The sequence below is a fragment of the Octopus sinensis genome, linkage group LG28 (genome assembly GCF_006345805.1).
Source record: "Octopus sinensis linkage group LG28, ASM634580v1, whole genome shotgun sequence".
Lineage (NCBI taxonomy): Eukaryota > Metazoa > Mollusca > Cephalopoda > Octopoda > Octopodidae > Octopus > Octopus sinensis.
In genome coordinates this window covers 864,037-888,768 of record NC_043024.1, presented here as the reverse complement: position 1 = coordinate 888,768, position 24,732 = coordinate 864,037, and the positions used below count along the sequence as shown (strand labels likewise).

General features: G+C 40.2%; 1 protein-coding gene across 1 annotated transcript in view; it reads left to right on the top strand.

The window, feature by feature from the left end:
* Positions 1 to 21,953, top strand: part of LOC115225842 (probable C-mannosyltransferase DPY19L1) — a 39,420-nt gene extending 17,467 nt beyond the window's left edge. The window contains exons 5-22 of the mRNA XM_029796828.2: positions 435 to 555; positions 2,104 to 2,197; positions 3,560 to 3,617; positions 4,599 to 4,690; positions 5,796 to 5,868; positions 6,960 to 7,064; positions 7,631 to 7,717; positions 9,822 to 9,878; positions 11,058 to 11,138; positions 11,517 to 11,618; positions 13,037 to 13,108; positions 14,244 to 14,314; positions 15,067 to 15,094; positions 17,237 to 17,356; positions 18,366 to 18,540; positions 18,726 to 18,825; positions 19,728 to 19,853; positions 21,619 to 21,953. Of these exons, the coding sequence (XP_029652688.1) occupies positions 435 to 555; positions 2,104 to 2,197; positions 3,560 to 3,617; positions 4,599 to 4,690; positions 5,796 to 5,868; positions 6,960 to 7,064; positions 7,631 to 7,717; positions 9,822 to 9,878; positions 11,058 to 11,138; positions 11,517 to 11,618; positions 13,037 to 13,108; positions 14,244 to 14,314; positions 15,067 to 15,094; positions 17,237 to 17,356; positions 18,366 to 18,540; positions 18,726 to 18,825; positions 19,728 to 19,853; positions 21,619 to 21,769 (1,713 nt within the window). The 3' untranslated portion in view covers positions 21,770 to 21,953. The remainder of the gene's footprint in view (positions 1 to 434; positions 556 to 2,103; positions 2,198 to 3,559; positions 3,618 to 4,598; positions 4,691 to 5,795; positions 5,869 to 6,959; positions 7,065 to 7,630; positions 7,718 to 9,821; positions 9,879 to 11,057; positions 11,139 to 11,516; positions 11,619 to 13,036; positions 13,109 to 14,243; positions 14,315 to 15,066; positions 15,095 to 17,236; positions 17,357 to 18,365; positions 18,541 to 18,725; positions 18,826 to 19,727; positions 19,854 to 21,618) is intronic.
* The last annotated feature ends 2,779 nt before the right edge of the window (positions 21,954 to 24,732 follow it).

Here is a 24,732-nt window from a genome sequence, read left to right as displayed (position 1 = left end):
GATGGTCGCCAAAACCTGATAAAATATATAAACATTTGATAAATCGCTTTGGAGATGCTTCTTTCAAAATTCCTCTCTTGTTTTTTCATTCCATCACTTGTGTAAGTTTGCAATGGAATTGCCTCTGAGACATCATGTTTCAGTGGCCGAAAGCATGTTGGAAGCCCTAACCCTAACTCTGAAAGGATGAAAGGCAAAGCCGATCTCAGCACCATTTGAACTCAGAAAGTGGAGGCAGACAAAGGCATTTTGCCTTGCATGCTAATGATTCTGCCATCTCACTGCCTGATACCTTCCTGAAATATTACTGACCTTGTGTGTGTGTGTGTGTGTGTTTGTATACACTCATACGCACACACCACCACCATCATCATCATCATCATCACCATCATACTCATCCAAACCTCTGATTAAGCTGGTTCTTTTCTCCGCAGATCCTGCTCGCAGTGGGTTATCGGTCTTATGAGGCTGTCAATGCCTTTTTCCAACGGGAAACCAAGCAGTGCTGGAGAGTCAACCGTGGAGAGGGATTGTCCCCTGTTGATAGCTGTGAAGGTAATGTTGTTGTAGCTATTATTGCTGTCTGTGTGTGACAAGGTTCACCAGTGATGTGTGTTTTTAAGTTTTTTACATTTAGAAATAATGTTGCAAAAATCAGCTTTAAACAAAGAATATTCGTGTAAAATCAGGCTTAACGTGTTTGAGCATATTTGGACATGATGAGGCCTGTCACTGTAGAACTAGTCCTGGGGGAGAAATTCTACACCCAAACTTGTGGAAATACACAGATTGTCTTGGGCTGTGAGTGACATCATTAGATCATAGGATGTCTGTGGTTCTGTGTCATTCCATTTTGTCACCTGTGAAAACCATCTGAAGCTGATGAAGCAGAACAATGCAAAGACACTTACCTCCTTTGCTCCAACGACATCATTCACAACCTAAAATAAAATATGTATGTTTAGTAAGAAGCTTGGCCCTAACCACATGGTTCCAGGTTCAGTCCCACTGCGTGGCACCTTGGGCAAGTGACATATACTTCAGCTTTGGGTCAGCCAAAACCTTGTGAGTAGATTTGATTGATGAAACTGAAAGAAGCCTGCCTTACACACACACACACACACACACATATATATATATATATATATTGATAAAAACGGTAAGACAACAAAACAAAGAAAGAGACCTCGATATTATGTATGTATGTATATATATATATATATATATATATATATATATATATGGATGGATGTATGTGTATCTGTCTGTGTTTGTCCCACCACTTGATAACCAGTATTGGTGTGTTTAAAGGTGGCGAGCTGGCAGAAACGTTAGCATGCCGGGCGAAATGCTTAGCAGTATTTCGTCTGCCGTTACGTTCTGAGTTCAAATTCCGCCGAGGTCGACTTTGCCTTTCATCCTTTCGGGGTCGATAAATTAAGTACCAGTTACACACTGGGATCGATATAATCAACTTAATCTCTTTGTCTGTCCTTGTTTGTCCCCTCTATGTTTAGCCCCTTGAGGTTAATAAAGAAATAGGTATTGGTGTGTTTATGTCTCTGTAGCTTAGCAGTTCAGCAAAAGAGACCGATAGAATAAGTACCAAGCTTAAAAAAGAAGTACTGGGGTTGATTCATTCAACTAAAATTCAAGGCCATGCCCCGGCGTGGCCACAGTCTAATGACTGAAGTATGTAAAAGATAAAAGAAGCCTAGATGTGGAGAATTTCCGTGTGTGTGTGAACTCCCAGTTGAAATGCCTTATCAAATGTGCCTCTCATACACTTCCACCACCACTACCACATTTTCACCCACACTACTGCCTTTACCATAATACCACCACACTGCCACTATCATCACAACATACCTCTACCACTTCTACTACAACCACTACTACTACACACACTACCACCACCACCAGCACACACTGCACTCATCCTTCACAAGTACCACGACCACCACACCACCCACTTCCCCACTACCACCCTACCTCCACCCATACTGCAATGGTCTCTAACTCCTGCCACACCTCCATCCTAACCAAAAACCCCCCACCTGACCCCAAAAACTCAATTCCTCTCATGTTTTCTATATTTGCCAGGTCTTGGGGAACCGTCTTATTTCTATGTTGAAAGTGTCTTCGCCCTGCATGGAATCATGATGTTCGTCTTCTTCCTGTTTGGAGTCTACTTCAGGTAAAAACAGCATTTCTGCTTTCAGCCGTACAAGCGAGGGACGATGACTTGTTTATAGCCATTGTTTGGGGACACGGGATTCTAATTGTATGCAGCATGTAGAGAGGGGTCAGACTCTTTCAGTAGTTGTTGTTTAGTCAGAGACCAGCTCTAACGGAGGACCCACCTTATTGATAGAGCCAAAGCTGTAACCTCCATGCACTCCATGAAATCCATGGGAGTGTTGCCCAACATGTCTGTTGAAATCACCGACCACAAGAATCAATTCTATATTATTTGTATTTGTTATCAAAGTAGTGTGCAAAAGGCTCTTGTCAAATTGGTCCTTTGGATCATCTGCCAGCCCAGGATGGAGAGGGCATAGGAAGAATCTCATTCTTCTATCAAAGATTACAGATGTTACGTAATACATCCTATAATGGTATGGCTCAGTGGTTGGAGCATCAGGCTCTCACAATCACAAGGGAGTGAGTTTGATTCCCTTGGATAACATCAGTGGTGTGGAGAGGAGAGGCTGGTATGCATGGCTGACTACTGGTCTTCCATAAACAACCTTACTTGGAGGGGAACTTCCTAGGTGCATCCCATGGTCATTCATGACTGAAGGGGGCCTTTACCCATTACCCTATGGTGTAATTTAAAAGCGATTTGGTTGCTGTTTCTAGCAAGTCGTGCAGCTACCCAGTTACTCCTTTTTTGACACACAACTGGGTTTAGTGAGTATAGACTATGATCTCAGTCCAGGATGTGGTTGTTGTTGTCGTCATTGTTGTCTTGCCTCATGTCAGCCCATAACTAACCAAAGGCATTCCATGTGTGACCATCCTGTCCTTTTTTGATATTATGGACCACATTGTCTTTTTCTTAAGTTAGAAGAACGGGATTTTTATTTAGTGTAAGAGTTGCTGCTGCTGTTGTTGGTGGTGTGCAGCCCCAGGTTACTCCTGGTTGAATATCCCTATAGGGCATTAGTTGTTGACCAAACAACCAGATCTAATACACAGACCCATTTCACCTGGGATGCCATACCTTTGACTGATTAAAGGTAATACAGCACCTTCTGACATGCAGAGGTAAAATTGTATGGGATGCATTACTGCAGTTTGGATATATTTTATTCTCATGACCTGGTGCAGGCATGGCTGTGAGGCAAGAAGTCTGCTTCCCAACCCCATGGTCCCGGGTTCAATCCCACTGCATGGCACTTTGGGCAAGTGTCTTCTACTATAGCTTGTTACAATTTTAGTACAATTATAGCATAATTTTAATTATCTAATTGTAGTATAATCTTAGTATTATTATTATTTTAGTACAATTTTAGTAGAATTATAGGATAATCTAATCTTTATCTTTCTTCTCCAGTGACAGTATTTTTGGTGGAATTCTTGCCGTAACAGCTTTCTTTTGTAATCATGGAGAGGTTGGTTTGAGTTTATTATTTTCTTTCTGTATTTATTAAATATTTTATTTTCTCCAAACAATTCCTTAACTAATAAAATAGTTAGGACATCTATCAGCTTCAAATTTGATATACAAAAGAAAAAGAATATGAAAATAAATGCTGAAACGACAATGCTGTTCTTTAGAGCAATAGGGCAGTAAAGGTTCCAGGTTCAATCCCTGACCAGTCATAGTGGTATCACTTGAAGACATCTGGGTATAATATCCATTGAAATTTTGTGTCAAAATGAAACTTTCAAGATGAAGGAATGGTTTGAAAAGCAGACATCAGTTCTTTTATTAGTTGGAAACTTTGACTTCACATTTTTTGGTTTGTAGATCATGTCAGTGAAACAGGGATTTCCATGTTCCTATTTCCATATCCAGTGAAATAAGGGTTTCCAAAATCTTAGATAAATTTAACCAAGAAGGACTGAGATATGTGGTGCCATGCTGTACTCGAGAAGACCCACCCACTGCAACAGAAGCGAAATCCTAAAACCAAGGTGTTACATAAAAGCATTGGTGTGGGTATTGGTGCCACACAAAAAGCACCCAGTGGAGCACTCTGTAATGGGGTTGGTGTTAGGAAGAAACCAAGTCAAAACAGACCATGGGACCTGGTGTGCTCCTTGGCTTTGCCAGTTTCCTGTCAAGCCATCCAACCCATACCAGCATAGGAATTGGACATTAGATGAGGATGATGATGAGGAAGACCTAACACACCACACAGTTTATCAACAACAACAGGCCAAGTGCTTAGATAAACATAGCCAAGATCTAACATTATACTTTTGATGCCTTTTCAGTGCTGGATTACAAAGCTAAATAAAATTCTGGAAGCTTTTTGGCACTAGTGTTAGACATTTAATTTTGCTGCTAAGAAAACCAGAATAATGGTTTATAACCATAGCTATTGATCCATTGGGTTGTCTTAACTCGTCTCTTTCTCTCATTGCAGTGCACACGGGTCCACTGGACTCCTCCCCTGCGTGAGAGCTTTGCCTTCCCATTCTTCATCATGGAAATGTTTATAGTCACGCATGTCTTACGGTGAGTCACCATTCAAAAGTGTTTCATATTTCCATGTCTTGGAGAGAAATCTTGCTGTGTTTGTGTCAGGAATCGAATTAAAATGTCTTCGTGTTTTAGCAAAGATTGAGCAGATTTGGAAAGGTTTACACTTGGGTAGGAATTACTGGGAAATGAACCTGTGAGTAATTGTTCAGTTATGTTGGATATGGAACTGTAGGTCTGGAGATCAAACCTAATCACCTGCTGGTCTGCCTTTGTGCTGTGGGACTCTTTCTTCAGAGCTAACCTCCATATTTTGATGGAGCGAGATATTGAATGGCTTCTGTTAGCTTTGAGTGTGTAGAATGTACAATTAGTATAACTGCTATATTCTAAGGTTCTGACCAGGTACACTATGCCAGAAGTGCAACCACTGTAATATCAGAGGTACCTCAGTCAATTCTGATTGGGTACACTATACCAGAAGTGCAACCACTAAACCATGTGCCTCCACACACACACACACACATAGTATTGTTTTCAGATATACATCCCAACACGTGACTAGTCAGTCTCTCTCTCTCTCTCTCTCTCTCTCTCTCTCTCTCTCTCTCTCTCTCTCTCTCTCTCTCTCTCTCTCTCTCTCTCTCTCTCTCTCTCTCTCTCTCTCTTATGTGGATGATGTCTTATTTTGTTACTTGGTTAAGGCTGTTTACAGTGTTTCCTGTCTACTTTATTCTTCCAACACCTTTTCAATTATTTCTGTCATGGTCCATTTGTATGTAGCCCTTACTAAAGTGCAACTCTTTAAGGTAGAAGTGGTGACAGGTGTATAACAAAGAATACACTTTACAAAGGTGTTCTCTCTTAACATTACACCTTCATAACAACCCAGTAAACCGTCACAATTAATGTTCCTAACAACAGAGGAATGATAACTAAATTATTTTACCAAATTTTTTGTTGTATTTAAAGTAATTGAAAGAAAAACAGAGCATCTCAAAATAAATACAATAACGAAAGGATTAAAACTAAATGATGCATTTCATGGTTTTATGTTAGCTTCCAGCAATTTTGTAGTTTTCCAAATAATTGTGGAGTCTCCATGAGTACTGCTATTATATTGAATGTTTCTAAATTTCAGAACAAATCGACCCATGTGGCGCCACAGTCTTATTGTTGCCATAGCAGCTACATTGTTCATGATCCCATGGCAGGTAGGCATCAGTTAAAACATATCTTTAGGTGGTAAGTTACTCACTTGAGGATTGTAGAAGATCCACCCAAGTACTTTGATTGAACAGGAATCAATGTAGGGGTTGTAAAACCAAAAAAAGCAGAACGTGAACCCTCGCTTGACTTGATGTGAGGGCTCCATATTGGAGTAAGCCTAATAAGCTGCCAACCCCCTAAGTTGGAACCTGTAGGAGTTCCGTTATGTGTCTTCGGTTATAGAAACACTGAAACCAATATTCTTAGAGAATATAAGGCAGCATTTGGCAGAACCATTGGTGTTTCAGACAAAATGCTTAACAATATTTCTACTGGCCCTTTACATCCTGATTCAAAACCCATCAAGGTTGACTTTGCTTTTCATCCTTTTGGGGTGGATGGAATAAGTACCCCATGAAGTTTGTTCTAACGAGACATCCACGTTTAACCCTTCAGCATTTCAACCAGCCATACCTGGCCCAAATGCTTTACCTGTTTTATGGTCGAAAGTGAAGACGCGGTTAGAACATCAAGCTCACAGTCATGACGTAGTGAGTTCAATTCCTGGACCGGGCCGTGTGTTGTGTTCTTGAGCAAGACACTTTATTTCATGTCGCTCCAGTTCACTCAGCTGTCGAAATGAGTTGCAACATCACTGATACCAATCTGTATCGGCCCCTTTGCCTTTCCCTTGGATAACATCAGTGGCATGAGGAGGAGAGGCTTATATGTATGGGCGACTGCTGGTCTTCCATATAAACAACCTTGCCCAGGTTTGTACCCTGGAGGGGGAACTTTCTCGGTGCAATCCCATGGTCATTTGTGACCAAAGGGGTTCTTTACCCTTTATGTTCAAATAAGCCAGATCCAGCCTCTCACACCTGCCCTACAATGTCATTCCAAAAATAAACAATCATATCATTGAAATCTCAAAGCTATGAGATAATCCGTGATTAATTCAAAACAATGTGAATTAATAAGCATTATTCCATTTGACAGAGGAATCTGAATGCTAAAAGAATTAATATTAACCAAGATATTTCACTAAACTCCAACATATTGTTTGTTCTTTCTATGATTTCGTCTCTCATTGCAGTTTGCTCAGTTTGCCCTGATGACCCAAACAATGTCAGTTTTTGCCACATATATGCTAAACTTCATTGGATCACGGAAACTTAAAGTTATTGTATTTGGCCAGTTGGTAAATATTCATTTCTGCTTTTTTCATTAGAATTCGAAAGAATCATTCTTTAACTCCTTTGTTATCCAATCTGTGATGAGATATTCAGCTTTTGTTTCAATTAATTTCGAAATTTATGAAGAATTGACATTATTAATTTGGTGTTTAGTAAACACAGAATCTTTGATGGAAGCTTTTAATTTGACCCCTTTAAACCTTTTGAAAATTATGAAGAATTTAGTGAAATAACTCTCTCATAATTAAGTTGGTGTTGCAGACATAAACATGGAATTTTGATGGAAACTTTTAGTTTTGATCACTCAAAGCCTTTCATTGGCAGATTTCTGTTGAAATGTACTGCCTTCTAAAAGAATGGAAAATTTAGTAAAATCACTTTGTCGTTATTTGAAACTTTCATCATCATCACCATCACCATCATCATCATCATATTCATCAACATCATCATCATCATCATCACCACCACCACCACCACCACCACCATCATCATCATCATTTTCATTATTATCCTCTTCTTCTTCTTCTTCTTCTTCTTCTTATTATTATTATTATTATTATCATCTCTTCAGTTAGGTTGGTTGATCAGTTGGACTCTGTTGTTCATGAATGAAATGTTACTCACATCCTTCTACTTCTCCTGTCTAATTACAGTGTTGGTAAGTAAATATCTCTCAATTGCTTGCTTCAGTCGTTTTTATCTCAGTTAAAGGTTTATTGGGGCCACTTCAGGGATGTTTATCTGTGTCACGTCACTGACAAAGATCAGCTTGCAAAGAAAAGGACAAGTTTAGCTGTTATCAACAAAGATTAAATTCATTATTTGTTTAGTTTCAAATTCCAGCTCTGTGTTTGTCCACCGTGGACTTATATTTGGTTATCTGAGATGAAGTGGTTATTGGCTTCAGTTGTGCTGGAGTTATATGGACTAAGTAACACATGGGATACAGCAGCAATCTGATATTGGTAACTAGATCAAGGAGGTCTGCCTCAAAAGGGGTTTCCTCTTTAACCATTGGAGGGTATTTACGTGTCTTTAAATTGTAATGTTCCATAATAGTGAGAGATAGGGTAGTATCAAAGAATAAGGCTTTCCATCTCATCCATCCCACATTGGTTGTAAACATATGGCTAAGTTCCTGTTGGCGAATTGGAAACTACCACCCTCTCCAAATTGAGCAGCTGTCCCACAGGCTCTCGGCCCACGATCCTTTCAGGTTTACAGTTTACAGTCAAAGGGAACATAACTCTAATTCTCCCCATTTGTGCTTGAGAAGACCTGCTGAGTCAAGTGAAATTGTTGTCTTGGCCGATGTCAGCACCACCTGACTGGCACCTGTGCTGGCGGCACGTAAAAAGCACCATTCAAGCATAGTCAATGCCAGTGCCACCTGCCTGGCTCCCGTACCAGTGGTACATACAGAGAGGGGAAAGAAGAGAGACAGCATAGCGATGGTTTTGGCTGACTGTCATCCTGTACTCCCCTTGTTGCCAGTGAAATGGCATGAGCCGACTGCGTGAGCAACTGGGTGTTTTAATGGCAGAACAAACAGGACATAAAGGTTACAAAAATAGCGATTCTCACTTTAAAACTAACGATTTTGAAAATCTTTTTAGATTACAGAATGCCCAGCTCTCTCATGTATCCATGTTTAAAATTTCAGCATGATTGGATGAACAATACTCGAATTATAAGCACACAAACAGATAGATGGAACGGATTTTATATATATATATATAATTTCAAGGGTTGAACAGAAAGAACACAACAAAGAGAAAAATTAGACGAAAACACAGCAAACAGAAAACTAGATGTAAACATAAAAAATGGAGAATTCCACAAAAACACAAAACACAAAAAATTCGCAGCAGATTTCCTTGTCAGTCAAAGACCAAGACATTCTCTTGGTTTTGCATTTTTTAACATTGAGACCACTCCATCTTGGCAGCGCCAGAGCATTAAGCTTCTGGGAAAAAGTAATGAATGTATACAGGGACAATAATAAAATGGGACAAGCTAAAATAATATGTATACAACAAAAGAAAAAAACAATAATACAAACATACAATAACACAAATATATATATTGTGTATATATATATATATATATATATATATATATATATATAAAATAAGCAACAAGAATGATTCCGGCAATTTAGTACAATTGTTTCATACTACAACATTTTATTAAAAGCTGTAAATATTACAGCAGATTTAAGATGCTGAGTACTCTTCAGCTAATTTATATAGGTTTTCCAATAATATAAAAGCTTTCAAATCAAGTAGTAACATTTTAGGGAAGGTAAATATACAGGTAAAGATGTAGATTTAAATTTTAGGAACATATGAGGCTGTGTAGTTCAGATGCTAACTGACCAAAACTCTGCTATATATATATCTGTGACATAGCTAATAGAGGAGCTAGGGAAACAACTGCTCCCCCTGAACACATTTTTCCAAAATTGGTGCCTTTTCAGCAACTTCTTTTTAACCCTTTAGTTACCAGTATCAATAGTTTTAAGTTTCATACAATAATGAAACACGAAATCAATGAATGTAGAATGCAATTATGTATATTATAACAAATAGAATATTCCACATAATAAAGAGAAATGAATTAAACATTGCTTGGTAGGTGTCACACTATCCCTTTTTTATGTGATCGCTCCCTCTAACTTTAGAACCTGGTTACACCTCATATATACGGGTGTGGGTGTGTCTTCTGCTATTCTTTATAGCATTTTTTTTCCCTTTTTTTAGGTGATTATGTTTCTGGAACCATTACTTGTGAAATTACGGCTCCGGATCTTAATTATGGTAAGAGAGTCTCCATTCTGTTAACTTAAATAGCAGCCAAATCTCCCTCAAAAAGTTCTTATGACTTTTGGCTAGTGTTTAATAAATTAACATAAACTGAGAAAAGATTATTATTATTATTATTATTGAGTGAGAGAGTAGTGCATGCCATCAAAGTGACACTGGGGTAAAGTATACGAAGCCCAGTATACCCATCATGACTACCCGTCTGATAAGGGTACACCAGGCACATGCATCACAACCATATGTGTGCGACATGGTGATCTCATATCAAGATAAACAGCGCATGACCTTGCAGGTGGGGCCCAGTTAGAATTTTCTTCAGGTTGAGTAGCCCATCCCTCTCAAAAGGTCCCTGAATAAGGGTTGTTTAAGGATGTTGAAAGAACCACCCATGTTTCCGGAGGTGAATTATTCAAACCCCAAAGAATCCCTCTCAACACATGGCTATGATGCTCCCCCACTACTTCTGCTCGTGATCAGAGATGCACATATCATCAGCCACCAAGGGACATGCTCAACTGGTTAAGGTCAAACAACTGACAAGCAAATCTGTGGTATTGAGCAGAATATTTGCTGTAGCCCATCTTTTATACCAAGACATAACAATGTACATGATAACACTTCCAATCAGTCAAGATCAGAAGCCATGAGAGCCACTGCCTGGTACTGCATCAGGGCATGGCCACTGCTTGGTACTGCATCAGGGCACTTATTATTATTATTATTATTATTATTATTATTATTATTATTATTATTATTTTATGTTTGACTTTTGCTTTGTATTTGTACAAGTTGGCTCCAAGTCTCACCCAGAGACCTCAGGAGACAACAAGTTAGAAGTTCATGTTGGTGTTATGCCTAGGGTGGTATATATTTGGTTTTGTACATAGTATTGTTCTAGAGAATGTTTAAGAACACAAGAAAATTATGAATTTGTTTACAAAGACAGTATTTTACGTAGGATTTGGGCATTTCCCATGAGCACTATCTTTTGATATTATTATTAAGGAGGTGGTGAACTGGCAGAAGTGTTGGCATGTCAGGCAAGAAGCTTAGCGGCATTTCATCTGTGTCTATGTCTGAGTTCAAATTCTGCCGAGGTCAATTTTGCCTTTTATGATGATGATGTTGTTATTGTTGTTGTTGTTGTACTCACGATTTGTCTTCTCTTTCAAGTTTACCCAGGGTTGTCTCCTCTTGATGGGAACCGTTGGATTTAAGATTATGATTGGAAAAGTCTTAAAAATAGCTGATGATGTAAGTCGTTTCGCTTAATCTACTCTTTTCTCAGATTCTGACTGCTTATCTCTCTGTCCCCCTATTCCCTTCTCTCTCTCTCCCCCCTCTCTTCCTTTCTTTCTCTCTCTTTCTCTCTTCCTCTCCTTCACATCCCTTTCTCTTCCTCTCTCTGTCATGTTAGAAGAAGTCTTCTTACAAACCAACACACTAGGTTGCCTTTTGGTCATAGTTCTGCACAACCAACATTAACTTACAAACCCACAGACTGGAATACTTTTTTGCCACAGGTTTTCACAACCAATTTTAACTTGAGACTAAACAACAACACCTACTCCCCCACCTCACATTATTTTCTCTCATACACCATTAATATTCATGGTTTTTTGTATTTTCCAGGCTCACATTGGAGATTTACTTTTAACAAAATTCACCAACTTCAAGAATTTTCACACAATGTTGTATACATGTGCTGTGGAGTTTGACTTCATGGAGGCCGAAGTGAGTGGCTGCTGTTTTCTTACTTCTTATTGTCTCTTGTTAGGGCAGCAACTTGGCAGAATTGCCAACATGCTGAGTGATATTTCTTTTGGCTTTACGTTCTGATTTTAAACTTCACCAAGGTTGACTTAGCCTTCGTTCATAATTACCAGCTGAGCAGCAGTGTGGTCAGTGTAAATGGTTAACCCTCTCCCCACAAATTTCAGGCCGTGTGCCCAGTGTAGCAAGAATTATTGTCTCTTGTTGTTGTTGTTGTTGCTACACTGGTGCCACAGTCAAATGCATCAGAAAAACTAAAAAGCATTTAATCCTTTAGCACTTAATCCAGTTATATCTGGCCAAAGTATTCTACTGACCTCTCACACCTACCCTACAATGTCATTCTAAAAATAAACAATCACATCACTGGACTCTTGAAGCTAAAAGAGAATGCATGATTAATTCAAAGTAATGTGAATAAATGGGTGTCACATTTGACAGAGTAATCTAAATGCTAAAGGGTCAAACTGGCCAAATCTGGCCTCTCATACCTACCCTACAATGTCATTCTAAAAATAAAACAATCACATCATTGAAATCTTGAATCTATTAATTCAAAACATTTGATAGAGTAATAATCTGAATGCTAAAGGATTAAAGCCTTTGTGGGGAGTTTTTTCCTGTTTTATTGCTTAGTCAGAGAACAAAATCATTGCTTACAACCTTTCCCAGAGCCTCAAAAAGTTGGGGCAAGAAGGAAAAAAAACTGCAACTTTTAGGTTGTTTTGGTAAAGAGCAGCGCATTGAGATATTGAAGACCAGGAGGTGGTGTTAAACTGAGCAGCAGATCAGGGCTGCTGCTGGAAAACAGGTACAGGCCTTCCAGTAGGCTTCTGCACAGTTTCCATCTACCCAGTTTCACTGGCAAAAACTTTTGTTGACCCAAATGCTGTGTGAAAACATCTGCCCAAAGTACCACATAGTGGGGTGGAACCTGGATCCATTAAGAGTAGGCATGCCACATATAAAGCACCTGTGCTGGTACCATGTAAAAGGCAACCCCTGCACTCTGCAAAGTGGTTGGCATTAGGAAGGGCATCCTGCTGTTAGAATCCATGCCAAAACAGACAATTAGAACCTGGTGCAGCTCCCTGGCTCTCCAGATCTCAATCAAATCATCCAACCCATGCCAGCATGGAAAACGGATCTTAAATGATGATGATGAAGTATATGATGCCAGCATTTAAAAGAGCAAGGTTCTTGGTCTGAAGTCTCAGCTCCTTTTATTATTAGGTCATGTGATGTTCAATAAGTCCTGCAAATGGATGCTTCAACAAATCCCATGACCAACATGGCTTAATTATTTCTGTAGCTGAAAGTCTTGTTTGCGATGTGTATTTGATAATTGTAATTAATTTTTAATGCATTTTTGTTCCCAGACTCCAATACGTGTTTTAAAAACTCTTCTGGCTCCAGGAGTCCTTGTTTCCGTCCTTGCAATAATCATTTTAGTAAGTACCTCTTTCTCTATTTATTGATATGTATCTCTCTCTCTCTGTATTTCTCCATATCTATCCATCTACCTGTCTGTCTCTCCTTATTTCTAGTTATCTACCTCATTTTCTGCATGTCCGTCCGTCCGTCCGTCCATCCATCCATCCATCCATCTACCTATCTATTTGTCTATCTATCTATCTATCTATCTGCCTGTCTGTCTGTCCATTATTCTCTTTGTCTATTTCTTTGTCTGTTTATTTCTTGACATGCAGCCTTATTTACCTGTCTGTCTGTCTGTCTATTTATTCATCCTTCTTTCAGTCTGTCCATCTGTCTATCCCTCTCTTCCTCTGTCTCTTTGTCCATCTCACTGTCTCTCTTGCTTTCTTTCCTCTGTTCTCTCTCTCTTTACGACTGAAGCATAGATGCTGCGTTTCATGGTGTGTAACTATTGACAATCCTCTTCAGAGAGCGAAGAAGGTTTTGAGACCTTACTGAAGATCTTGAAGACTTGCTAATGAGATGACTGCTGTTGTTGTTGTTTTGTCCTGATTGCGCAAACATGAGGCTTTTAAAGATGTTCCTGCCAGGCCCCAAGTGCACACATGCCCATGTTATCTAAAATGTTCTTCTTTACTGAGATGGTACAGTGTTATTTGAGGGAAATTTGGTTGCTATTTCTAGCAGGTCATGTCTAGAGACCACATAAAGCAGGCATGGACAACCTTTTTTTAGAGAAGTGAACTGCAGGAGTTGATGATGAGGCACCATTAATAAATTCAGGCTAATTTTTCATTAGGTCTGCCATTCAGGAAGGTCCCCATGCTGCAGTTTGTCCATGACTGATATAGAGGCTTCTTTGTTGGGTAGTGATGACTGATGACTGATGATTGATGACTGATTTGTGTGCAAGGTTGTTGTATTGCAGATCTATCCAACCCATGTTAATATGGCTAAATAGCCACTACACTGTTGTTGCTGTTATTGTTGTCGTTCTGTTGTTGGTGGTTGTGGTGGTGGCAGCAGTGGTAGGGATGGTGACAGAGGCAGCAGTCGTCATCACCACCAACACCACCACTCCCACCACTCCCTAATGGCTTACTGCTGTTTCACCCCAAATAATGTTGTCTTTTCTGTGAAACGTTGCAGGTTGTTTATCAGGAATGGTTATCCTGGAAGAGGAAAAAGTCTGCAAAAGGGAAATCTGATGATTCATTACGGTAAGTAATCCCAGCTGAGAAGCAGGGACATAGCTAGGGTCTGTGTGCAGCCCCGGAGGTTACGACAATGGGGATTCTAGTTGACTCAATCAACAGGAACAGCCTACTCAGGAAAGGGTACTCCACAGACATGTGGTACCCTTAATGTAGTTCTCAGGGAGATTCAGTGACCCTTTGGATTACAGGTACAACTCATTTTCGCCATCTGAGTGGATGGTAGCAATGTGAAGTAAAGTGTCTTGCTCAAGGACTTAATGCTCTGCCAGGTATTGAACTCATGACCTTATGTTCATAAGCTGAATAGTGTAACCGCAAAACCACATGCCTTCGCTGTCCTTGTATATTCTGAGTTCAAACCCTAGCATGGCCTGCATTTCCTTTCCTCGCTTCAGGGTCAAAAAAAATAAAAACCAATCAAATATTGGTGTGTGGTAGCATTAGTATTGGTATTGGTATTGGTGTGGCAGTGGTTCATCTGTTTCTACATTCTGAGTTCAAATGCTGCCAGGGTCAACTTTGCCTTTCATACTTTCGGGGGTCAATAAAATAAGGATCAGTTGAGGGGAAGGGTTGATGTAATTGACTTACCCCATTCCCAGAATTGCTGGCCTTGTGCCAAAATTTGAAATCAATTAGTGTTGTTGTTGTTGTTCTTTATAATGTGTTTGATCTGTTTGCTATGTTTTATAAAATTTCAATGTTTTAAACATTTTTTTCTCTCTGTTTTTCCTGTTTTCCTGAAATATTTCCAGAGAAGATAAAAGCAAACCATATGCTGAGGTAAATAACTCCTGCATTTATTGACATGTTGTTAGTTTTTCTGATTCTGCTACAACTACTGCTGCTAGCACCATCACCACTACACTACCACAACGATCACTACCATCACCACCACTGCATTGAGAGGTCACAGCTCTGACGCTAAGGACATGTGGACAGAATGGAATCGCAAGTCCAATTCTTCAAGCTGAGCCGACCGACAGCAGGCCTAGGGGTAGACCAAGGGCGAGATGGTTGGATAATGTCCATAATCTCTGGTGGGAACGGTTGCTTATGATAGGACCCTAGGGATTATGTGCCTAAGAACTCTTTCCAAGTATTGTGGATAGAGAAGATGGATGGACAGAAATAAGATCATTCCCCACACACACAAACACACACACACTACTGTAGTTATCACCCTTATTGGGGAATTTTTACATTTATATAATGCTCAGAAGTAATTTTTCCTGTTACGATTATAAACCAAACACCTGAACCACTAAACAAACCCCGTCCCCCTCTATTATTTTAGTGGTGTTGATACTCGTTATGATGGAAGTTGGTAATTTTAAGTAAAATACACCAACGCACACTGAACAGAAAATTAATAGAAGAAAATGCAAAAGGGACTGGAAAGATTATTCTAGCAACGGATCAGTTCAGTTTGGTTATGAGCCAAACTGAACTGATCGTAACTTTTAAATGATTCGATAAAAGCGTAATTATTTCTTTCTGTAAAATAATTCATTGTTGCTAAAATCTGAAATTGTCTTGTTTATGGTTTATGGGGTTAATAAGAAGTCTTCAAACACAAAACAAAACGTAAAGGTTCCTTTATACTATCGGCGCAACGTCTGAACATTTGAGGGAGGCGGCTGGACGATCAAATCGACTCCTGTGCTCAACTGGTACAGATTTTACCGATTCCGAAAGAATGAAAGGCAGAGTCAACCTCGGCCGAATTTGAACTTAGAAGGTAAAGAGCCGCAAGAAGTGCCACTAAGCCTTTTGTCCGTCATGCTTACGATTCAGCCAAGCCCACCACTTTGGAATTCAAATAAAAAGAGAGTTGTTTCCCCTTGTCTATAAAAATTAATGGAATGTTTTAAACCTTACGATGCTGGGAGCAGGTTTTAATCATGGCACGAACAGATTTTTTTATGACCAACTAATTGTTTTAGAGTTAAATTATTTGCCAGTGACCCTTTCAAAGACTTCAGCACTGTGTTAGGGCCGTTAATTCATTGTAAACTCTGTTATTAAATATATTAACCCTTTTTCGGGCGGTGAGCTGGCAGGATCGTTAGCACACCAGGAAAAAGGTTTAGGGGTCTTTGTTCTGAGTTTAGATTTCGCCGAGGTCGATTTTGCTTGTCATCCTTTCGGGGTGGGGCGGAGAAGCAGCTTTATGCTCGAAGATAAGGGGTTAAGGAGTGTTTCTTAACCAGGGTCCATATGGCCATTGTGGAGTGCATATAAGATTTTATTAAAATTTATGTGAAATAAACTGGTTCTACTGCTACAATACACAAAAGGTTTTAACAGATTTATATACAATTCCTTTTAATATTTAATCATAGAAATATGATACGTATTTTTAAACCTTGAATGGCTCTGAGCCGACACCACCCCACCTGAGGACAATAGGAATCAAAAGGGTCGACAGGCAGAAAATGGTTGAGAACCACTATGTTAAAATATGAGAGAAAGGAGCTGAGTCGGATTTTCTTGAGGAACTACATCACGTAAGGGGTGAGAATGGTCAGTAGGAGCTGCCTTTAGTGGTAATGAGGTGTCCGGGTGGCTCCCTCGAGGTACAAGGAAGGTAGAAGTGGGTGGGAGGAGAGGAACTAGGAGAGAAGTTCACAAGAGTTTAAGGAGAAGCAAGAGATGGGAGACTGGGAGTAAGAATGGTCGGGAACAACTGTAAAGGTTGGGCGGGGATGAAGCAAGGTGGATGTAGGAAATTGTGGATTAAGGGTGGGGATGACGTGTGGCAGTTGAGTTGTGGGTGGGGGGAACAGTTTTAGTTACTGCTATTTGCTCTGAACTTTCTGAAAATCCCAAACATGTCAGAAAGCAATTTTCCTCTTCCAGTCGTCTCAATGCTTAATAATTTGGTTTCCCTGTTTCTTCTTCTTCTTCTTCTTCTCCCATCAGTTGGTCTACCATATTTTCCAGCTTTTAGCATTTACAGCCATGGCTGTACTGATAATGAGGTTGAAGCTTTTCTGGACACCACACCTGTGTCTTATGACTTCACTGTTAGCCTACAGACAGGTAAAGCCCTTGTTTTTTTGCTTTTTTCTTTGTTTTTCTCCACTGACACACTGATGAGGTGAGGTGCTGTCTCACTACAACACCAAACTGTAATTTCAATCCTGTTTACTTACAGACAGGTAGATTACTGTCATTTGATCTGAACTCACCTGTGGTGCTGCCGCCACATGATCCACAGACACCTGAGACATTCCCACATAGCTCAAAGACACCATCAGGGATCAGCTTGCTTGTTTGCTTCATGCTCTGGCTTGATGGAGCTGGGGTCATCCCAAGTCAGTGGTCTCAGAGGCGGCAGTGTGCGTAGAGCCGACCATAGAGCTGATGAGGAGCACCGGTGGTCCTGACTGACCCTACGCATGAAAAATGATGAATCAACAGACTACTAAATTAATGTTGCTGACAATGAAAGACTTACCGACATCTGAGGAACTGTCATGTGACCCACAGCACTTTAAGTGTTGTGACGTGACTGTCTGACATCTGAGGTACCATCGGGTGATCCACGCATTCCTTAAGTATTGTTATATGGTCCACAGATATCTGAGGTACCATTTTGTGATTCTGAAGTAACTGAAATACTGTTATAGCCTCAGGATACCTGTTTTACTCTCTGGTGACCCGAGGGGCTGTCTTTTGACCCACAGTTACGAATCATCTTCTTGTGAACTATAAGTTATCTCAGGTACTGTTTTGTGACAAACAGGTAACTCAGCTATTGTTTTGAGCATACAGGCATTTGAAACACTGTTTTGGGACCTGTAGCTGTCTGATGTACTCTGTTGTGACGTACAGTTACCTGAGGTACTGTACTGTGATTGACAATTATCTTACTGTTTTGTGCCATTCAAATTTCTGAAACTACCCAAGGTACCTTCTTGCCTTCTGGTCATGTGATCTAAAGTTAGTTGAGGTCCCACCTTAAAAATATGAAAATATTTTGTGTTAGATGAAACATCCCAGAACTTTAACGAACTTCATTATAACTTTTTTATGACCCCTGTTTTAGCTGTTTGGATGGGTTGGCAACAAAGAACGTCATTTTGCTCTGCTGGCCCTCTACTTAGCTGGAACAATGTATCAGGGTTACAAGAATATCAGTCATCAGCTTAGCATTGTCGGTGAATTCAGCAACGTCCCCCTGGAGCAACTGGTCGAATGGATTGTGTACAACACTGATAAGAGTAAGTCTCTCTCTCTCTCTCTCTCACTCTCTCTCTCTTGCATTGTTCAAAGTGTCCCTCACTTCTCTCTCTCTTTCCTGTTCTGTCTCTTCTTCTCTCTACTCAAATCCCATAAGTTAACTCCTTTCTCTGAGTCTATGTGTGTATGGAGGACTTTAACCAAATTTCTCTGCTTCCTCTCACAGATGCTGTATTTGCTGGTGCCATGCCAACAATGGCAACGGTAAAGCTTTGCACAAAAAGACCCATAGTGAATCATCCACATTATGAAGATGTTGGTCTAAGGTAAGTGGACAGTCTGTTCCATTACGAGTATCTACACGTGTGTTCCAGTAGTTATGTTTAACACTATCCGATCCATCATCATCTTTACTTAACATCCATGTTTCCATGCTGGCATGGATCGGATGCTTTGACAAGAGCTGTTCAGACTCTGATTGTGTGTTGTGGTCTGGCTTCTATGGTTGGATGCCCTTCCTTTACAGAATGTGCCGGGTGCTTTTTACGTGCCTCCAGCAGGAGGGGGGGTGTTTATGCAGCACCGACATGAGTGCATTTTATGTGGAAGCATCTCCTGCGAAGGACAGAAATCTTACTTAGCTTGACCTATCTTCTCAAGTACAGCAAAATCACCACAACTCCTGGTCCCTTGTTATTTTGTCAATAAAGCCCAGCATTTGAAGATCGTTTCTCACCACTTCATCCCACATCTTCTTGGGTCTACCCTTGCCACAAGTTCCCTCCTGAAGAGCACCCAAGCTGGTGGCATATAAGAGGCACCCATGTCAGTGACACATAAAAGGCACCCACGACTGTCCTGGAGTGGTTGGCATTAGGAAGCATATCAAGCCATAGAAACCAAGCTAAAATCAGACTGAAGTCTGGTCCAGCCCCTCAGCTAAGCAGCCCTGGTCAAACCATCCAACCCATGACAGTATGGACAATGGATGTTAAATGATGATGATGATGGTGATGATGTCCAGGTGACAAAAGCAAACTTCGAAGAGAATAGTAAGGGTTGAAGTCATTTCCTTTGATTTCTAAATGGAAGCAAATAGGAAATAGCACTTTCTGACCAAAAATAAAAATTCTAATTTTATTCCATGGTTTTATATTCAAATGTCTTTGATTGGTCTTATATCTTCCATTATCTCATCATTGCATGTTGTGCACTGTTTTTTTTGCAGGGAACGGACAATGAAAGTTTATTCAATGTACAGTCGGAAACCGGTGAAGGATGTGAAAAAGAACCTGGTTGATTTACATGTGGACTATGCTATCTTGGAGGGGTCATGGTGCCGGAAACGGCCAAGGTAGGACATTCTTCTCATTCACTCCAACTATAGACAACAATAACAATTACAACCAAATTATACATCAAAGTATTAAGGCAGTGAGAATGTGTATGGAGACAGACAGACGGACAGAGAGTGAGAAATGATCCCGTCCAAAGTTATTTTTCATTTATCAAACACACCTTCCCCTTCTATTAATCCTTTAATCCTTTGGCATTCCGATTCCTCTGTCAAATGTAAGGCTTAATTATTCATATTTTATAAAATTAATCCTGCATGGTCTTGCAGCTTTGAGATTTTGAAGATGTGATTGTTTATTTTTAGAATGACATTGTAGGGTAGGTGTGAAAGGCCAGATCTGGCCAGTTTGAGCATAAAACAGCTAAGTATTTGGACTGGATATTGCTGGGTTAACTGCAACTATGCATAACCAAATGCTGAACAGACGAGGATATTAAAGGACCCCCTCAACCCGGGGTACATCCTTAACCCCAGGACAGAAGTCTTTGGACCCTGCTTGCACTCTAGAAAATTCCTGGTGGCATCCTGGGACACGCTAACAGGGTCAATTACGAATAGCTGTCAAAGGGAGACAATCCTTTGTTGTTAAAAGAGTAATGAAGTCTTTTCCTCCTCCAGTTTCAGAGAGTATGAAGAAACGCTGTAAAGTTAAGTGCTTTATGCAGGTGAAACCCAGGGTGACCCCCATAGACCAGCCACAACCATCTTTATCTAATTACTCTTACTGCTCCAGAACTTAGAGTTTACTTCTCTTTTGGATTTATGGTTTACTGGCGATATATATATATTGCCATCAAATTTGCCATCAAGATGTAGGACAAGATATTGTGATAGCCTGGGCTTCCGAGGCCCACAGCTCTTCAATATCCCGCCGAAGAACCTGAGGGACCTGCATGGGGTGGATGCGGATGTCTTTAAAGTAGGACTGGATCTCTTCCTGTCAGGTGTCCCGGATGAACCAACTTCACGGCAGGAGGTGCAGATGAGGGCAACTGCATCGAACTCTCTCATGCACCAAATGGCAATTGCTAAAAAGCATTCATGAGGTAAAATCATGTAGCAACAGCGAATGGCGGTGCCCCAGCATGGCCACAGCTCGTGAGCTGAAACTAGATAAAATAAAATAATATATAAAATACTTAAGCTACAATATATGGATTCAAGTATTCCAATAGTAATTATAAAAAAAGCTCCGTAATGTATTAGAATTTTCTTGTTTAATAAAATTTCATCAAACTATTCCTGTCGTTTGGATGATGATATATATCAAAATAAGCAACAAGGATATTGAGAGGTAATGCAGTACGATCGTTTCATGCAACTCCATTTAATTGAACAATGCAATCATTACATCAATTTAAAATGCAGAGCAATCCTCAGCTGCACAAAGACATAGAATTTAATTAAATTTGAACAGATAGACACATTAATCTCCAAGAAGTTAAGGAGATAGATAAAGAACATGCTTTTCTTACCCCAGCATAGAAGTTACTCATAGTGAAGAATATAAATATATATAATGTACTGTTCTGTGATGGGAAGATCAACAAAACAAAGTATTGTATCTGGTGAGAGCTGAATATTATTTAATAGACACAATACATGGTTTTATGTGCTACTAATAGTTTCATATGTTGAGAAACACCTCAAACACATTCATCAGGCACAAACCACATATCATAACACACACACACACACACACACCACTTTTTGTTCTTGTTTTCAGCTATAACCATTTTATTTTCCTTCTGTTCTCTTCCAGAGAGGGTTGTGCCATGCCGGAGATCTGGGATTTGAGTGACAAAGTGAACCAAAACAAGAAACCAGTTTGTTTGACGCTAAATGAGAATGCCGAACCCTACTTCAAGACGGTCTATCGAAATGAAGTTTACACAGTGTTGAAAGTGCAATGACACCCCCTCCACCATCCCTCACCCCCCCACACACACACTAATGAATCTGTCTGAGTTTGAACCTTAAACATGGGTGGTTAGGAAATAAAAAAACATTCCTGTGGAGAGAAGACCCTCCCCCTTGCCCCTCTCCCCTGCCGTTTTCTCTTCGTTTTTTTTTACTGTTGATTTTCTCTTTAGATTTAAAACAGAATGGAGAGTCTGTTCTCATCAGAATTTCATTACTAAATGCATTTCAACAACATACTTTTATAAATATTATCATATAAACACACACACACACACACACGTGTTGATGTTTATGTTACCATACATATATATAATATATATATATGTGTATATATATATATATATATATATATATATTAATATATGCTATGGTATCTGTATGCGTGTGTATGTATTTATATGTATGTGTATGTGTAAATATATATATAAATATATATACATACATACATGTGTGTGGTGTGTATATTTGTATATATATATATTTATACACATATACATGATTTCCATTAAGCATTTAATGTAAGGTATATTTGAATAAATGACATAGTTACCATTGTAATCTTAACGAGTCTTTTGTGTTATTCATTTAATCTGAAAAATCAAACAGCCATGACTCTGCCTATTTTGACAGGCACAGGCATGGCTGTTTGGTAAAGAGGTTCGCTTCTCAATCCTGTAGCCTCAGGTTCAACCCCATTGCATGACACCTTGGGCAACTGTCTTCTACTATTCCTCTCAGCTGACTGATGCCTCGTAAAGTAATTTGCTTGACAGAAACTAAAAGAAATTTGTTGTCTATATCATCATCATTTTCCTCATCATCATCATCACCATTTAATGTTCCTTTCCTCATATTGGCATGGACTGGATGGTTGAACAGAAATCAACAAACCAGAGGACTATGCCAAGCTCCAGTTTCTGCTTTGGCAGGATGTCCTTCCTAATGCCAGCCACTTCACGGAGTGTACTGAGTGCTTTTCTCATGGCACCAGCACTAGTGAGGTCACCAAACACTGGCAAGGCAAGGCCCCTCAACTGTGTGGAGGATAGTGTTGAGGGATATGAAAGTATGATAGAGGGACAGGAATGTATAAACACCAGTGCCGTGCCACATGAAAGCACTAGTATGGTGCCATGTAAAAGTGCCAATACAGTGCCACGTAAAAGCACCTGTGCTGTTCCACGTAAAAGTGTCTGTGTAGTGCCACATAAAAAGCACCCAGCACGATCTTGAAAGTGGCTGGGGTTAGGAAGGGCATCCAGCCATAAAAACTATGCCAAATCAGACTGGAACCTGGTGCAGCTTACCAACTCTGGTCAAACTGTCCAACCCATGCTGGCCTGGACAATGGACGTTAAATGATGATGATGATGATGAACAAGATTCTTGCTGAAGAGGTGACTACATGACTTTTTCATCTAAAGAGAGAGAGAGAGAGAGAGAGAGAGAGAGAGAGAGATGTGATGTGAAGGTTCAAGGGGAATATGAGAAAAAGAATCAGGATTGAGGACCAGAACCAGTGAGTGGTTGGGTAAGTGAGATGGAGATAGAGTTGGATGTGATGGATATGAGTTTGGGAAAGGGGAAGAGAAGGAAAGGAAATAAGAGCAGATGAGGAAGGAGAAGAACGTGATAAGGGACTGCAACAGGGATACGATGGGAAGTCATCATCATTTAATGTCCGATTTCTATATTGACATGGGTAGGATGGTTTGACTGGGCACCAGCAAGCTGCAGGGCTGTCTTAAGCTCCGGTGTCAGCTTTTGCATGGTTCCCATAGCTGGATGCCCTTCCTGATGCCAACAGACCGATAGAATGAATACCAGGCTTTAAAAAAAATAAGTACTGAAGTTGTTTCATTCGACTAAAAAATTCTTCAAGGCGGTGCCCCAGCATGGCCGTAGTCTAATGACTGAGACAAGTAGAAAAAAAAAAAAGGAGAGATAAAGGGAATGCATGAAAGGCAAAGCAAAATATGAATTTTGAAAGAAGCGTCTGGAAAACTAGTTTTTAAACATCAAATGTCCATGGAAATCCATCCCAAGGGATTAGTAAGGGAAGGGGTAGAAATGGGTAGAAACGGCTGAGAAATATTGTCTTAGACAAAATAAAAAGGTAACACTAAGGATTTCATACCTTATAAACATATTTCAGTAGTTTCTATTGGTAGGATGAAGTTCTAGGTATGCCTTATATCAGTAATGTAGAGTGGGCAGGCCACAGGTGAGATTGCCCTCAGCGCAAATTTAAAAAAATCCAGCTATTTTTTTATTCTTCCGGAAGTGGTATGCATAGCCAGTCCACTTATGCATACCTTTCCTTCTTGGGACACAAAACTCTACTTGTGAAGACCTGTTGAGGCAAGTGAGAATCAGAATCGAAATCGATCAATGGAAATTGCAGCTGAGATACCAGTGCCGGTGGCACGTAAAAAGCACCATCCGTTCGTGGCCGTTGCCAGCCTCGCCTGGCCCCCATGCTAGTGGCACATAAAAAGCACCATCCGATCATGGCCTTTTGCCAGACAAGTCTGGCACCTGTGCCGGTGGCACGTAAAAAGCACCCACTACACTCACGGAGTGGTTGGCGTTAGGAAGGACATCCAGCTGTAGAAACACTGCCAGATCAGACTGGGCCTGGTGCAGCCTTCTGGCTTCCCAGACCCCAGTTGAACCGTCCAACCCATGCCAGCATGGAAAGCGAACGCTAAACGATAATGATGATGATTGTAAACTTTTGCAAAAGAAAGTGAGTGGGGGCGGGGATAAAAAACATCCCTGCAGTACCAAATGTTTCAATTGGTCCTACACCACAAGGGATAACGGAACCTACGGAATCAAGCCAACTCTTTCACAGCATTAGCACAGGCAATGGTGAGGTTAAGGCACTGGAAAAGCCAAATGCCCTCATGGTATCGGAGCGCAAAACTTGCCTTGCTTCAGGCACTGCTGA